The sequence below is a fragment of the Lepidochelys olivacea genome, assembly GCF_965140295.1.
Source record: "Lepidochelys olivacea isolate rLepOli2 genome assembly, chromosome: 5".
NCBI classification, from domain to species: domain Eukaryota; kingdom Metazoa; phylum Chordata; order Testudines; family Cheloniidae; genus Lepidochelys; species Lepidochelys olivacea.
In genome coordinates, this window is record NC_140415.1 from 124,872,613 (window position 1) to 124,886,727 (window position 14,115).

At 46.6% G+C, this 14,115-nt stretch overlaps 1 protein-coding gene across 2 annotated transcripts in view; it reads left to right on the forward strand.

Moving 5' to 3' along the window:
• LOC311521297 (stimulated by retinoic acid gene 6 protein-like) overlaps positions 1-14,115 on the forward strand; it is a 51,761-nt gene that overhangs the window by 2,976 nt on the left and 34,670 nt on the right. For both annotated transcript variants that reach the window (XM_084629581.1, XM_084629582.1), the window contains exons 2-6: positions 4,877-4,952; positions 6,042-6,142; positions 9,070-9,200; positions 11,414-11,534; positions 12,758-12,803. In XM_084629581.1, coding sequence (XP_084485707.1) covers positions 4,877-4,952; positions 6,042-6,142; positions 9,070-9,200; positions 11,414-11,534; positions 12,758-12,803 — 475 coding nt within the window. The remainder of the gene's footprint in view (positions 1-4,876; positions 4,953-6,041; positions 6,143-9,069; positions 9,201-11,413; positions 11,535-12,757; positions 12,804-14,115) is intronic.

Here is a 14,115-nt window from a genome sequence, read left to right on the forward strand (position 1 = left end):
ATGTTGATGAAAACAGTTTTGTCCTGAGATGCATTGGAGCCAACCTCTGCCCCACATTTGCAGGGACTGTGAATTGCAAATATTTTCTGCTGTCTATTAGGAGATGGTATGATGGGATAACATGATTTTGGTAATTAATTGATCTTTAAATATTCATGGTAAATAGGCCTAATGGTCTGTGATGGGATGTTAGATGGGATGGGATCTGAGTTACCCAGGAAAGAATTTTCTGTAGTATCTGGCTGGTGAATCTTGCCCATATTCTCAGGGTTTAGCTGATCGCCATATTTGGGGTCAGGAAGGAACTTTCTTCCAGGGCAGATTGGAAGAGGCCCTGGAGGTTTTTTGCCTTCCTCTGTAGCATGGGGCACGGGTCACTTGCTGGAGGATTCTCTGCTCCTTGAAGTCTGTAAATCACGATTTGAGGACTTCAATAGCTCAGACATAGGTGAGATTTTTCACAGGAGTGGGTAGGTGAGATTCTGTGGCCTGCGTTGTGCAGGAGGTCAGACTAGATGATCATAATGGTCCCTTCTGACCTTATTTCAGAGTAACAGCCATGTTAGTCTGTATTCGCAAAAAGAAAAGGAGTACTTGTGGCACCTTAGAGACTAACCAATTTATTTGAGCATAAGCTTTCGTGAGCTACAGCTCACTTCATCGGATGCATACTGTGGAAACTGCAGAAGACATTATATACACAGAGACCATGAAACAATACCTACTCCCACCCCACTCTCCTGCTGGTAATAGCTTATCTAAAGTGATCACTGTGCTTACAATGTGTATGATAATCAAGTTGGGCCATTTCCAGCACAAATCCAGGTTTTCTCACTGTCCACCCCTCCACACACAAACTCACTCTCCTGCTGGTAATAGCCCATCCAAAGTGACCACTCTCTTTACAATGTGTATGATAATCAAGGTGGGCCATTTCCAGCACAAATCCAGGTTTTTTCCAAAAACCACACACACAAACTCACTCTCCTGCTGGTAATAGCTTATCCAAAGTGACCACTCTCCCTACAATGTGCATGATAATCAAGGTGGGCCATTTCCAGCACAAATCCAGGTTTTCTTACCCCCCACACAAACTCACTCTCCTGCTGGCAATAGCTCATCCAAACTGACCACTCTCCTTACAATTGTATGATAATCAAGGTGGGCCATTTCCAGCATAAATCCAAGTTTAACCAGAACGTCTGGCGGGGGGGGAGGGTAGGAAAAAACAAGGGGAAATAGGCTACCTTGCATAATGACTTAGCCGCTCCCAGTCTTTATTTAAGCCTAAATTAATAGTATCCAATTTGCAAATGAATTCCAATTCAGCAGTTTCTCGCTGGAGTCTGGATTTGAAGTTTTTTTGTTTTAAGATAGCGACCTTCATGTCTGTAATCGCGTGACCAGAGAGATTGAAGTGTTCTCCGACTGGTTTATGAATGTTATAATTCTTGGCATCTGATTTGTGTCCATTTATTCTTTTACGTAGAGACTGTCCGGTTTGACCAATGTACATGGCAGAGGGGCACTGCTGGCACATGATGGCATATATCACATTGGTGGATGTGCAGGTGAACGAGCCTCTGATAGTGTGGCTGATGTTATTAGGCCCTGTGATGGTGTCCCCTGAATAGATATGTGGGCACAGTTGGCAACGGGCTTTGTTGCAAGGATAGGTTCCTGGGTTAGTGGTTCTGTGGTGTGGTGTGTGGTTGTTGGTGAGTATTTGCTTCAGGTTGGGGGGCTGTCTGTAGGCAAGGACTGGCCTGTCTCCCAAGGTTTGTGAGAGTGTCTGACCTTCGTATCGATGAATCTATTTTTGGCATTGCGTCTGCTCAATCATTGTCTAGCGCACATTTGAACTCCAGTGGTTGTGTGCAACTGCATGTGTTGGGTCGTGTGCAGTGCTCACTTCTCCAGGCCCCTCCTTTGGCGCCGAAGAGATACGTGGGAGCTATGCACTAGAAAGAGAGCCGGCACTCTAGAAAATGCAGGATGGGGTCAGACTGTGTTAACTTAGCTGCAGATTCCCCCAGGGGCTGATGCAGGCCTGATGCTAATATGAGTATCGCTAATGTAACAGCAATTTTTTTAAAAGGCTCCATAGGTGATCTTGGCAACTGCAGGCTGGTAAGCCTAACTTCGGTACCGGGCAAATTGGTTGAAATTATAGTGAGGAACAGAATTATCAGACACATAGACGAGCACTATTTGTTGGGGAAGAATCAAGACAGCTTTTGTAAAGGGAAATCATGCCTCACCAATCTACTAGAATTCTTTGAGGGGGTCAACAAGCATGTGGACAAGGGTGATCCAGGGGATATAGTGTACTTCGATTTTCAGAAAGCCTTTGACCAGGTCCCTCACCAAAGGGTCTTAAGCAAAGTAAGCTGTCATGGGATAAGAGGGAAGGTTCTCTCGTGGATCAGTAAGTGGTTAAAAGACAGGAAACAAACGGTAGGAATAAATGGTCAGTTTTCACAGTGGAGAGAAGTAAATAGCAGGCTCCACAGGTATCTGTACTGGGACCAGTGCTGTTCAACATAGTCATAAATGATCTGGAAAAGGGTGTAAACAGTGAAGTAGCAAAGTTTGCAGACCATACAAAATTACTCAAGATAATAAAGTCCAAAGCGGTCTGAGAAGAGTTACAAAGAGATTTCACAAAACTGGGTGACTGGGCAACAAAATGGCAGATGAAATTCAATGTTGATAAATGCAAAGTTATGCATATTGACAAACACAATCCCAAGTAACTATATATATAGAATGATGGGATCTAAATTAGCTGTGACCACTCAAAGATCTTGAAGTCACTATGGACAGTTCTCTGAAAACATCCGCTCAATGTACAGTGGCAGTCACAAAAGCAAACATAATATTAGGAACTATTCGGAAAGGGATAGATAATAAGACAGTAAATATCATAATGCCACTATATAAATCCATGGTACCTGCACACTTTGAATATTGTGTGCAGCACTGGTCCTGCCATCACCAAAAAGATATATTAGACTTGGAAAAAGTACAGAGAAGAGCAACAAAAATGATTATGAGGCATGGAACAGCTTCCATATGAGGAGAGATTAAAAAGACTGGAACTCTTCAGCTTGGAAAAGAGAAGACTAAAGCGGGATATGATAGACATCTATAAAATCGTGACTGGTGTGGAGCAAGTGAATAGGGAAGTGTTATTTACCCCTTCACATGCCACAAGAACTGGAGGTCACCCAATGAAATTAATAGACAGCAGGGTTAAAACAAACAAAAGGAAATACTTTTTCACACAGTACACAGTCAACCTGTGGAACTCATTGCCAGGGGATGTTGTGAAGGCCAAAAGTATAATGGGGTTCAAAAAAGAATTAGATAAGTTCATGGAGGATAGGTCCATCACTAGCTTTTAGGCAAGATGATTAGGGACGTAACCCCATGCTCTGGGTGTCCCTAAGCCTCTGACTTCCAGAAACTGGGACTGGATGATAGGGGATGCCCTGTTCTGTTCATTCCCTCTGAAGCACCTGGCATTGGCCACTGCCAGAAGACAGAATAGTGGGCTAGATGGACCATTGGGGAAACCCAGTATGGCCGTTCTTATGAGCATCTTCCTAGGCCCAGCTCCCCTCACCATTGTCCTGCTCCTCCCAGCCAATGATCTCCACCCTATAACGGAGGGCAACACTATGGAGGCAGCCCAGCCCCACTTCTACACAGGCAGAAGAAGAACCATGTCTGGAGGATGCCTTCTCTATGTGGATCCCCACAGCCTGACGGGGCTTGCGACTGGATCTCAGGGGAGCTGCACAATTAAAAGGGGTAGGAACATGCAAAGAAATCAAACTGGTGCAACTCTGCTGTCAGGAAGGCAAAGGCACAATGCTACCTACATTACTGGGGTCAGACAAGACTCCCAAAGAGGTGAGGAATGCCTGGGCAGGAAAAATCATTGTTAAAAATAGTGTGGATTCAGAAGAATGTTAAAAATCAATGGTTAAAATGATAATGATAGACAAAGAAGCATAGAGTGTAGAACTGTGCATAGCTGGTGGCCGTCTAGTCTAGTCTATTTCAAATTTGGAGAAGGGATCTAGGCAAACTGGCCTCAAAATTTCAAACTTGGGTGCCTAGCAGTAGGTATCTAAATCCGTATTTAACCACTTAAGGGAAGGTGGTATTCTGAATTAGGCGCCTGCCACTCCCCAGCTCCTATAGAAGTCAATGGGACTGCAGGTGCTCGGCATCTTTGAATATCAGGCCACGTTTATTTGTACGCCTCACTGTGGATTTAGGAACCTACCCTTAGCTTCCAAAGTTTCAAAATTTGGGCATTAGGTTTTAGGACGTAACAGGCCAATATCTACTGTCATATCAAAGATACTTAAAATGGCAATAGACACACAGCTAGTGGACCACATGTAGACGGGAGGACATACTAGATTTTTCATACAAAATGAAGAGGGGGAATCCATACTTTAAGTGCAAAACGGAACCCAACCTTACCTGTGGACTCATGGTTTGCTAGCCCCATGCTGATGATCCTGACAGGAGAAGACTTACCCATGGTTAAACACACAGACTTAGCAAACCCTATACCAAATAGAAAAGGTATTGATTTTGCCAGTACTGAATATGGAAACTCTCAAGCAAACGGGGGAGTGTGGGGTGCCTCTTTGCATGTCAGAATCCAGAATTATCTTCCAGCTGGCTATCTCATAGCCATATTAAGATCGGAACCATTTGGATTTCCTTGCATGTGTGCACTGAGTTATTTTCTACACACTCACAATCAAAGGTCTGCTATTCAGAGAGCATACTCCAGGAGAGGGGTTTGTGTGTACTAAACGAATGTGTTTATTATCTGCTCACGTGTCTCCAGGGGCTGGCAGACAAATGCCACTTGTGAGAGTTCAACAGACATGGAGCTGGTTCTGCATTACTCCCTTATTCCATCGGTAAGTAAACCAAGTCACCAGCAGCCTAGACCTGCCATACTCAGCAGAAGTACTGTTGAATGTATCTTGATTATGTGCAATAATGGATCAATTGATTCCTTCCTGCAATCACAGCTCTCAATTCAGAAACAAGCTACGATTGCATCAGACATGGAAACACTGCAAAATGCTGGCAGGAAACTGAACAATGCTTACACTAATTCTATATGGGAAACAAGCCATCCTAATATCTACAAACATACATGTGCCAAATTTCAGTGTTCCTTCATATTGATTTTAAATATACTCTAAGACCTTATGTGTACACAGCTTGTGTGTGGGCTCTGGGGGGATTTACTTAACCTGTTTACTTTCATAGAGTTAGTTTATTAGGCTTATTGCCTGGGGGAACTGATTCAGTCATGTTTGCAGACACAGGGAGTCATTCTGGGTGGGCAGGATCCTCTGTAATTTTGTGGAACCCAAAGGATCTCTGCTTTTCATACTCACAGCACACCGTGGGCCCAGCTGTGAGATGCGTCTGACTGAGTCTGAGGGTCAGGTTTTTGTGGTGGTGTTTCCAGAATGAGATGCTCAGGCTGAGCAAGAGTGTGACTGTCTGTCAATAACTTACACACTAAGAAGGCTTAATCACAGCCATTTACACTCACCTTTGGATTTGGTTCCCTGTATTGTGGCCCTCTTCCTTACACAGAGGGCTGGATGGGATTCTCTTAAGGAGCATGTTAGCATCCTGCTGTAGTTGGGTAGAAGAATCACCCCGCGAGGGAGAGGCTGAGGAGAGAAGTCAAAGTCAGATTGTCATCAATCCAAGTGAGGGAAAAAATCACATACTGGTACAGGAAAGGCATGCTCCGAAGTGGTAAAAGGAAACCAAGGAAACCTGGAGGCCTAGCAATGTGTGATCGTATCAGCATAACACCCGAGAGCATCTGGCCTCAGTAAGGGGCTCTGTTCTGCATTGCCAGTGTCATGGAGTCTATGATTTAGTGCATCTTCCCCATCTCTATGGTCCTAGTAGGCTGTGTTCTTTCCTAGAGTCAGGGGCTCCTACACTCCCATCTCACAGTTATTCTCCTTTCCTTGTAGTTTGCCATCATTTTGGTGCTGTCCTTCCTTGAAAGAAGAGTGAGCAGGAGACAGATAGATGGAAAATTGCACCTCCTCAATGGCCGCTTTGGAATTGTGATGTGAGTCTGAGCATAACCCATTACGGCTGGTCCCGGCCATTTCCAAAGACATGGCTGCCCTATGCTCCCCTTATCTCTTATAGCAGGCTGCTGTGCTCTGGAGAGGTGGGAGGAGAATAAGATGATGATGAGCTTTTAATACAGGAAGCTCAGTTTGGAGAGGAAATGCCTCTGCAGCCCATTACTATGTCCAGCTCTTGCTGCTGGGTTTCACCAGAAACAAGAAGTCTGCTTCAGTCAGAAATTCAGATGCTCTGACTATATACATCTGCCACAGAAATATCAACAACATTATGAGCTTGATCCCCCTTTCACTGACACCCGATTTACCCCAGGGCCACTCCATTCATCTCAGTGCAGTCACTCCTGATTTACCCAGAGGATCCGAGGGGAGACTCAGGCCCATTGTCTCTGAAGCAGGCCCAATGCCCTTTGCCTGTGGAGAGAGTGGAATGCACTCCCACATGCCTGCCTGTCTCCGCTAGTCACTGGGTCATTTCTGGAAAGGCTGAAATCACTTCTAGTGCTGCAGAAAGCTCACCCTACTGGAGCTCAGGGCCCCTGTGGAAGATGAGGGAGGGACTTCTGGTGTTCTCTCCTGTCTCTGAGCAGCCATGCAGTGCTAGACACAGCCTCCCCATGGGTCCTCACAAACCTCTCTGCAGGAAGGGATTTGCTAACCCACAGCTGCACTGGGTGTTTTGATAAGCACATGTTCCCCACAAGCTGCTTCCATCCTTTTGGTGTCTTATTAGCTAACTGGTCTCCATAGTCCGCTTAATTCAGACCGTATGGAAAGGGATCCAATCTACAGAAATCTACTCCATGAAGGGGCTGATGGCTGTATCTGGAATATATAGCAGCACCCAGTTAAGGAGAAAACTTGGGGAGCCAGCCAGCAGTGCATATGGCTGTGAACACTCTGTGAAGGGGAAGGTGTGAATCACTGAACTACTACACACATGGGAACCTCCTTACTAGAGGGCCCGGCCATTTGTTACTATGAAGTGAGCTTCCACTAGGCCCAGCCAATGCCTGTGTTTTCCCATTTGGCTCAAGGATGCCAAAGGACCCACTGAAATGTTTGAATTATCCCACAGAAAGGTGCAGCTGTTTGCCAAGAGCTGGTTACTGCTGCCCAGAGCAGCATGACACCATGAGCCTGATGTCAATACAAAGAAAAAATGAACCAAAGGCAACCTGTTAAGTCCTTTGGGGTTCAAAGTAGGCACAGGTGTCCAGAGCATGGCAGAGAAGAGCAGCAGGGCCCTGTGATGTAGTGTAACGAGTGCTTTTCCTCTCACTGCCCCATATGCACAGCCATAGGTGCCGAGTCCGTGGGTGTTCCAGGGCTGGAGCACCCATGGAAAAAAAATAGTGTGTGCTCAGCACCCACTGGCAGCCAAGGTTTGGCTAGGGGTCAGGATTCCCAGGTAGTCTGTGCAGTGCACAGCCCATGCTGGCCACGAGGGCCTACCCATCTCCAGCAGTAAGGGACACTGATGCTAATCATGGCACATTTGACAGAGTCCTGCTGCCTCCAGGTCAATGGTGATGGCAGGGTCAGCCCAATAGTTTGTCAGTTGAAATTTGGCTCTGAAAATCAGAGCCAAAAGGAAGAGGACATCTGTCAAGGTTCCTCCCCCACTCTGAACTCTAGGGTACAGATGTGGGGACCTGCATGAAAAACCTCCTAAGCTTATCTCTACCAGCTTAGGTCAAAACTTCCCCAAGGTACAAAATATTCCACCCGTTGTCCTTGGACTGGCCGCTACCACCACCAAACTAATACTGGTTACTGGGGAAGAGCTGTTTGGACGCGTCCTTCCCCCCAAAATACTTCCCAAAACCTTGCACCCCACTTCCTGGACAAGGTTTAGTAAAAAAGCCTCACCAATTTGCCTAGGTGACTACAGACCCAGACCCTTGGATCTTAAGAACAATGAACAATCCTCCCAACACTTGCACCCCCCCCCTTTCCTGGGAAATGTTGGATAAAAAGCCTCACCAATTTGCATAGGTGACCACAGACCCAAACCCTTGGATCTGAGAACAATGAAAAAGCATTCAGTTTTTTACAAGAAGACTTTTAATAAAAAATAGAAGTAAACAGAAATAAAGAAATCCCCCCTGTAAAATCAGGATGGTAGATATCTTACAGGGTAATTAGATTCCAAAACATAGAGAACCCCTCTAGGCAAAACCTTAAGTTACAAAAAAGATACACAGACAGAAATAGTTATTCTATTCAGCACAATTCTTTTCTCAGCCATTTAAAGAAATCATAATCTAACACATACCTAGCTAGATTACTTACTAAAAGTTCTAAGGCTCCATTCCTGGTCTATCCCTGGCAGAAACCAGCATACAGACAGACCCAGACCCTTTGTTTCTCTCCCTCCTCCCAGCTTTTGAAAGTATCTTGTCTCCTCATTGGTCATTTTGGTCAGGTGCCAGCGAGGTTACCTTTAGCTTCTTAACCCTTTACAGGTGAGAGGAGCTTTCCCCTGGCCAGGAGGGATTTCAAAGGGGTTTACCCTTCCCTTTATATTTATGACAACATCATAGATCAGGGAAATGGCTGGAGCTTTATTGAAGAGGTTGATGGAGGAGCCACAGAATTTTCAAAGGCTAGCACAGACCTTGACAGAGCTGTAATAAAGCCACTTCATGAAGGGAAACAGAGTCATAGATTCATAGACCAGAAGGGACTATTAGAATCAGTTATTCTGACCTCCTGTATGACCCAGGCCATGGAACGTCACCCAGTGATTCCTGTGTCAGGTTCATCACACCGTTTAGAAAGACAAGCAAAGGGAAAGAGGATTAGAAGAGTCACGGGTGGCGTTTGCAGTTAAATCAAGTCTGAGGAGCAGAGCAGAGTGGGAACCTTGGATTTAGCAGCAGGAATTGCTCTTTGTTCACAGACCCTTGGATTTCGTTGGGACATTCAGCAACCGATGGTCATTTGGTTTTGCATTTGGAGCTACAGCCAATAAAGTTATGTTCCTGTTTTCGGAAGGTTACCGGCCACTACAAGTGCCCCAGTGGGCCCAAGGTATGGTGCAGATCACACAAACCACACTAGAGATGGGGGTATTTGTCCATCTTTTCCTTCTCTAGCTCTTCAGTCTGGCACTTGGAGTAACCTTAAAACTGGGGAAAGGGTTACCTTTGCATGGCAGCCAGGGCACTTGTGTGAGGTCTGGTGGCTTCCCCATGCAATAATGCTGCTGGGCATGTGGCCTTGGACAAGCCTGGGATTCATGTAAGGGCATAGGTCCAGGAAGCATTAGGGTGCTCTAGATCTGAGCATCAAGAAGAGCTGGTAGCTTGGGGTGGCTGTGGGCTTTTCCCTCCACCCCCATCCCTACCCCATCACCGTGGCAAGGACAGGCTGCCTTTGGGATACATCACTTGGCCAAAGAAGATAATTCTTGTCCCCAACTCCAGTGGTCTCTGCCGTTTGCAAACTGAGTAATTCCAGTTAAAATAGTGGAGTTACTCTGGATTTAAACTGGTGTAACTAAGATCAGAGTCTGATCCGCTGTCTCAGGACCGGAGGACACATGCACAGCTGTAGCTACACCAGTGTAAATCCCAGTGTAGGGGCACTGCACATTGTAAATGTAGGTTGGCGTCAGCATGGAATAGCAAGCCTTACACTGCAAGCCCCATATTGCACCAGCATATTGCATCTGCACTGGGGTTTGCAAAGGTGTTATTACTCTGGTACATGTGTCCCAGCATAGATAGGCAACACTTCTAGCAACTATTATAGCCAGGGAAACAAAAGACCAATTTCAGTGGTGACTTATATGGTAGGTTAGTTACTTAAGAGGTACAAATGGGTCAGCATTAATGGACTTATATCAAAGCAATGAACCTACACCAGATTGGCCCTCAGCAGGTGTGCAAAACTCATGTAACCTATATGCTGAAGAGGCAGAAGGGGAAGCACAGTTGGAAAGCAGCTAAAAGGGGACTGTAAGTTAGGGTCTGGATAAAAGGTGTGTTAGCTAACACATTTTAACACACACATTCCAAAGCCACAGTGCAGACAGGGCGTACCTTAACATATGTTGACTAGTCAAGGGGAATCTTAGGGGGGCAGCCGAGGTTACTCCATCTCCAGCTAACGTGTTCAAATACAATTAGCCCTGTCTACTTGAGGGCTTGGAAAGGTGTTACCATGCACATTTAATAAATACACTTTTTACTCTAGTGTGGACAGGCCTTTGGAGGCCTGCTCTTAGCTGCTTTTTCTGCTGTGTTGCCCCACCCTCCCCCTTGTCTTATAAATTATACTCATTTGCACGCTCATGACCTGATTCTCCGCTGCTAGGCACCCTGTGTTGTCATTGAAGCTGGTGCCAAGCAAGTTCAAAGTGGGTGTGAAGTACTACAATTCACAGTCCTGTAACCAGCTTGCACTCACTGGGCATGCTGACACGAGGCACAGGGCAATGTGTACTACTCTGTGACATACACCTCCCTTATTAGCTATTCTCCTGCCCTTTTACACCTCATAGAATCATAGAATATCAGGGTTGGAAGGGACCTCAGGAGGTCATCTAGTCCAACCCCCTGCTCAAAGCAGGACCAATCCCCAATTTTTGCCCCAAATCCCTAAGTGGCCCCCTCAAGGATTGAACTCACAACCCTGGGTTTAGCAGGCCAATGCTCAAACCACTGAGCTATCCCTCCCCCCATGTGTAACTGCTTCCACTGGTCACCAGTAGATGTACCCTTGGGATCGCCAAAGGTGCTGTACTTTCTAACATCAGGTAGGGGGTTAGACGAGTAGGTTTTGAATTAGTTTGTTCTTTTAAGGAAACTAGAAGATAATGAAGGTGTTTGGGTTGAAGGGGAGTGATGGGAAGGGCAGGGATGGGATTAGCAATGTCATCGGCATGGGGATTTCTCATTCTCTCATGATGTCCTGAATTTTTGTCACCTTCCTGCTCTGTTGGAAGGTCACTTAGCTTCAAGGAGTCCTTGACAGTGAGAAGGTGCCCTGTACATGTGTAGAGCTGCAGCTCATTCAGCCGCAAGAGGAGACCAGGGCCTTGATTCTGGTCACAGGGGCCTCATTAGAACACAGATGTAACTCCACAGACTCCACTGGAATGCATCCACTTTCCCTGCTGTGTCACTAACCAGTGAGAGGGGAGACTGGGGCTGAGCAGATATTGACCAACGGTAGTTTATGGCTAGGCAAGGATTTCAGAACTGACAATAACAGCCTGGCATCATTTGCTTTCCCTCCAGCCATTGTGCTTCTCATAGGCAGCACTGAAGTGGGCCTCTCATATTTCCCTTTCTTCGCCTGCCTCTCGACGGAATTCCGGATCACAGGGTCTGTACTGGGATTCTTCTACACTTTCACTTGGTAAGCCATGTTACCCTGAGATCCAGCCCCTGGCTGGCTGGGCTTAATCCGGCAAAGCACTGAATAGTGACTTCAGTGGGACTCCTTGTGCTTAAGTGCTTTGCTGGACCAGGGCCACAGTGCGAAGAAGCACTTGCAGAACTAAGCCCTGTTTGGGCCACTCATAGCTTTTCTCCACCCACCGCACTGTTTAGAGTTTGTGTTCTGCATATTTTTATACCGGAGAGCAGTGTGCCGGGGACCCTGGAAAGCAGCCTGGGGTGGGGGGAGAGGGTACTGGAGAGTAGCATGGGGTATCATGGCAGTACTGGAGAGCAGCATAGGAGGAGCTGGGGGCAGGGGCACTGCAGAGCAGCACGAGTTGAACTGAATAGGCCTTAGAGACTGAACTCTCCCCTCCCATCCCTGGGGTGGCCCTTTCAAAGTTGGACTGAGACATATTGGCAGGGCAGAGTGGGGAAGCCATTTGGTGGATAAACAAAGGATTTCAGTCACGAGGGTCTTTGCTCTGGCACTTTTAGGAGTATTACATTTAAACACACCCCCATCCAAAGCTTTGGGTAAAGGGACACTCACTTTTGTGTTGTCATTGCTGGGCAGGGAGGGTTGGAGTCAGCTTGTTCTATGGGTACGTCTACACTGGAGCTGAAGGTGTAATTTCCAGCTCATGTAGACACTCTCTTGCTTTGATAGCGTGAGCATGCTAGAGATAGCAGCAGCAGCATGGTGGGCTAATCACCCAACTACAATCCCGTCCAAGATCCATGGTACCTATTTGGGCAGCTAGCCTGTATCACCACCTGCACCGCCGTGGCTATACTGTTATTTTTCGGGTGCTAGCTCAAAACTAGCATCTGTGCGTCTACCCAAGCTGGAAATTACACCGCCCACTGCAGGGCCAGCCTACCTGATGTAGGCAGCATCTGCCATTTCCAGCCGCTATAGTGTGTAAAGTTCACTTGAAGAATAGAAATTATTTCATAAATACATTAAAAAACCTTGAAGGTAATTTTATGCCAGTATCTCGAAATGCCTTGGGCCCTGATCCTGCAATCTGAATGCACAGCCCCACTCTCTCCAAAGGGGTGCAGAGGTGCTCTGTATGTGTCTGATTACAAGATCAGGGCTGGGGACCCTGTGACAGAGGCCAGGCTGTGCACCATGAGATTGTGTGTGTTGTAACAACTGCCATTGGAGTCTAGTAACACCAGTGTGTTTTCCAGGTTCATAATCACAATCACAAACATTGTGCAGTGCCCACATGGACAAGTAAGTTTCTATTTCTGTCTGATGGTGACTTTATTTTATATGTTACAAATGTTTATGATGCCACCTGGGGCACTTTAGCAACAGAGATTTAACTAGAAAGCCAAATAATCCAACCAAAACTTCAATCCACTACTAAGGAAAATAAATGTGTTCAACATCCTTCCCAGAAGATGCCTTGCCTGGGGTTTGGAGGGGCCACCGAGGGGAGTAAATGCCACAGATAGGGTCCCCAACTGAGAAAGCCCTTATGCTGAGAGCTTCCAGACAGAGGAAGAGGAAGAACCCTAGAGCCATGCACAAAAACGAGCATGTAATTGTCCACCTATGTTGCACACCTAGTCCTGTGACTGCATGTGCAAATCAGATACCTACACAGGCTCTTGGACTGTCAGAGGTCAGATTATCCCCCCAAACCCAAAAATACATAGTGTGCATGCCAGGACTTTGATTCTCCAAAGAAATCAGGGCTCCCACCCTTGGGCCTGATCCACATGGAACCTCATTGACTTCAGTGGGGCTCTGCACCAATGTAAAGGGTTTGCTAGCATGGATCCAATTGCAGGATTGCGGTCACGGTGGGCACATTGTATGTGCCTGGAACTAGGGGTCTCAAGTTGAGAACCTGGCTAAGAGGGTTTAAACTCAGGCCTGTGCACACTTCCCGTCTGCTGTGATTGGGTAAGGTGGTGAGACAGCCTCACAGATCTGGAAAATGGCTGTGAGCACTAGTATTCTGAACTGAGCGCAGAGCCTGACAGAAAGCATCACAACTTTGTAGAGATATGCATTTGCTTTCCGCAAATTTTGCCCACTCTGTAGGTTAAGAAATAAGTAGTTGTGCAGCATCAAACTGTTGGTGTCTGTGATGGAGCCTCACTTCCTTGAGTGCCTCGCACAGGGGACAGGCTGCCCTGTCTTCTGGGGCTGAGAGTACAGTGCATCTGCAAGACACAGCAACCACGGCACTAACAGCTGAGAGCCCAGTTCCAGCACGACAAAAAAGGATTTCCTTCTGAGGGCCAGTGCCCTGTCATGGGCTAGTCCAGTGCCCTGTCCCTAGGATGTGGGGAGGCCCTCAGTGGAGAGGTGAGGCCTCGCTGGTTGGGTTAGCTACCTGGGAGCTGGGGAACCACAAAGTCCAACTGTGTCCAGTAGACGCAGTAGAGAATCCCCATCACAACAGCGTCCTCAGTCTCATCTCTGTCCAGAGACATGGTACTGGGCTGACTGCAAGGAGACCGAGATTTACAAATAAATATATTTACACTAAAACAAACAGGAAGAGCTGCAATAACAGTTCCAATTCCCTTCG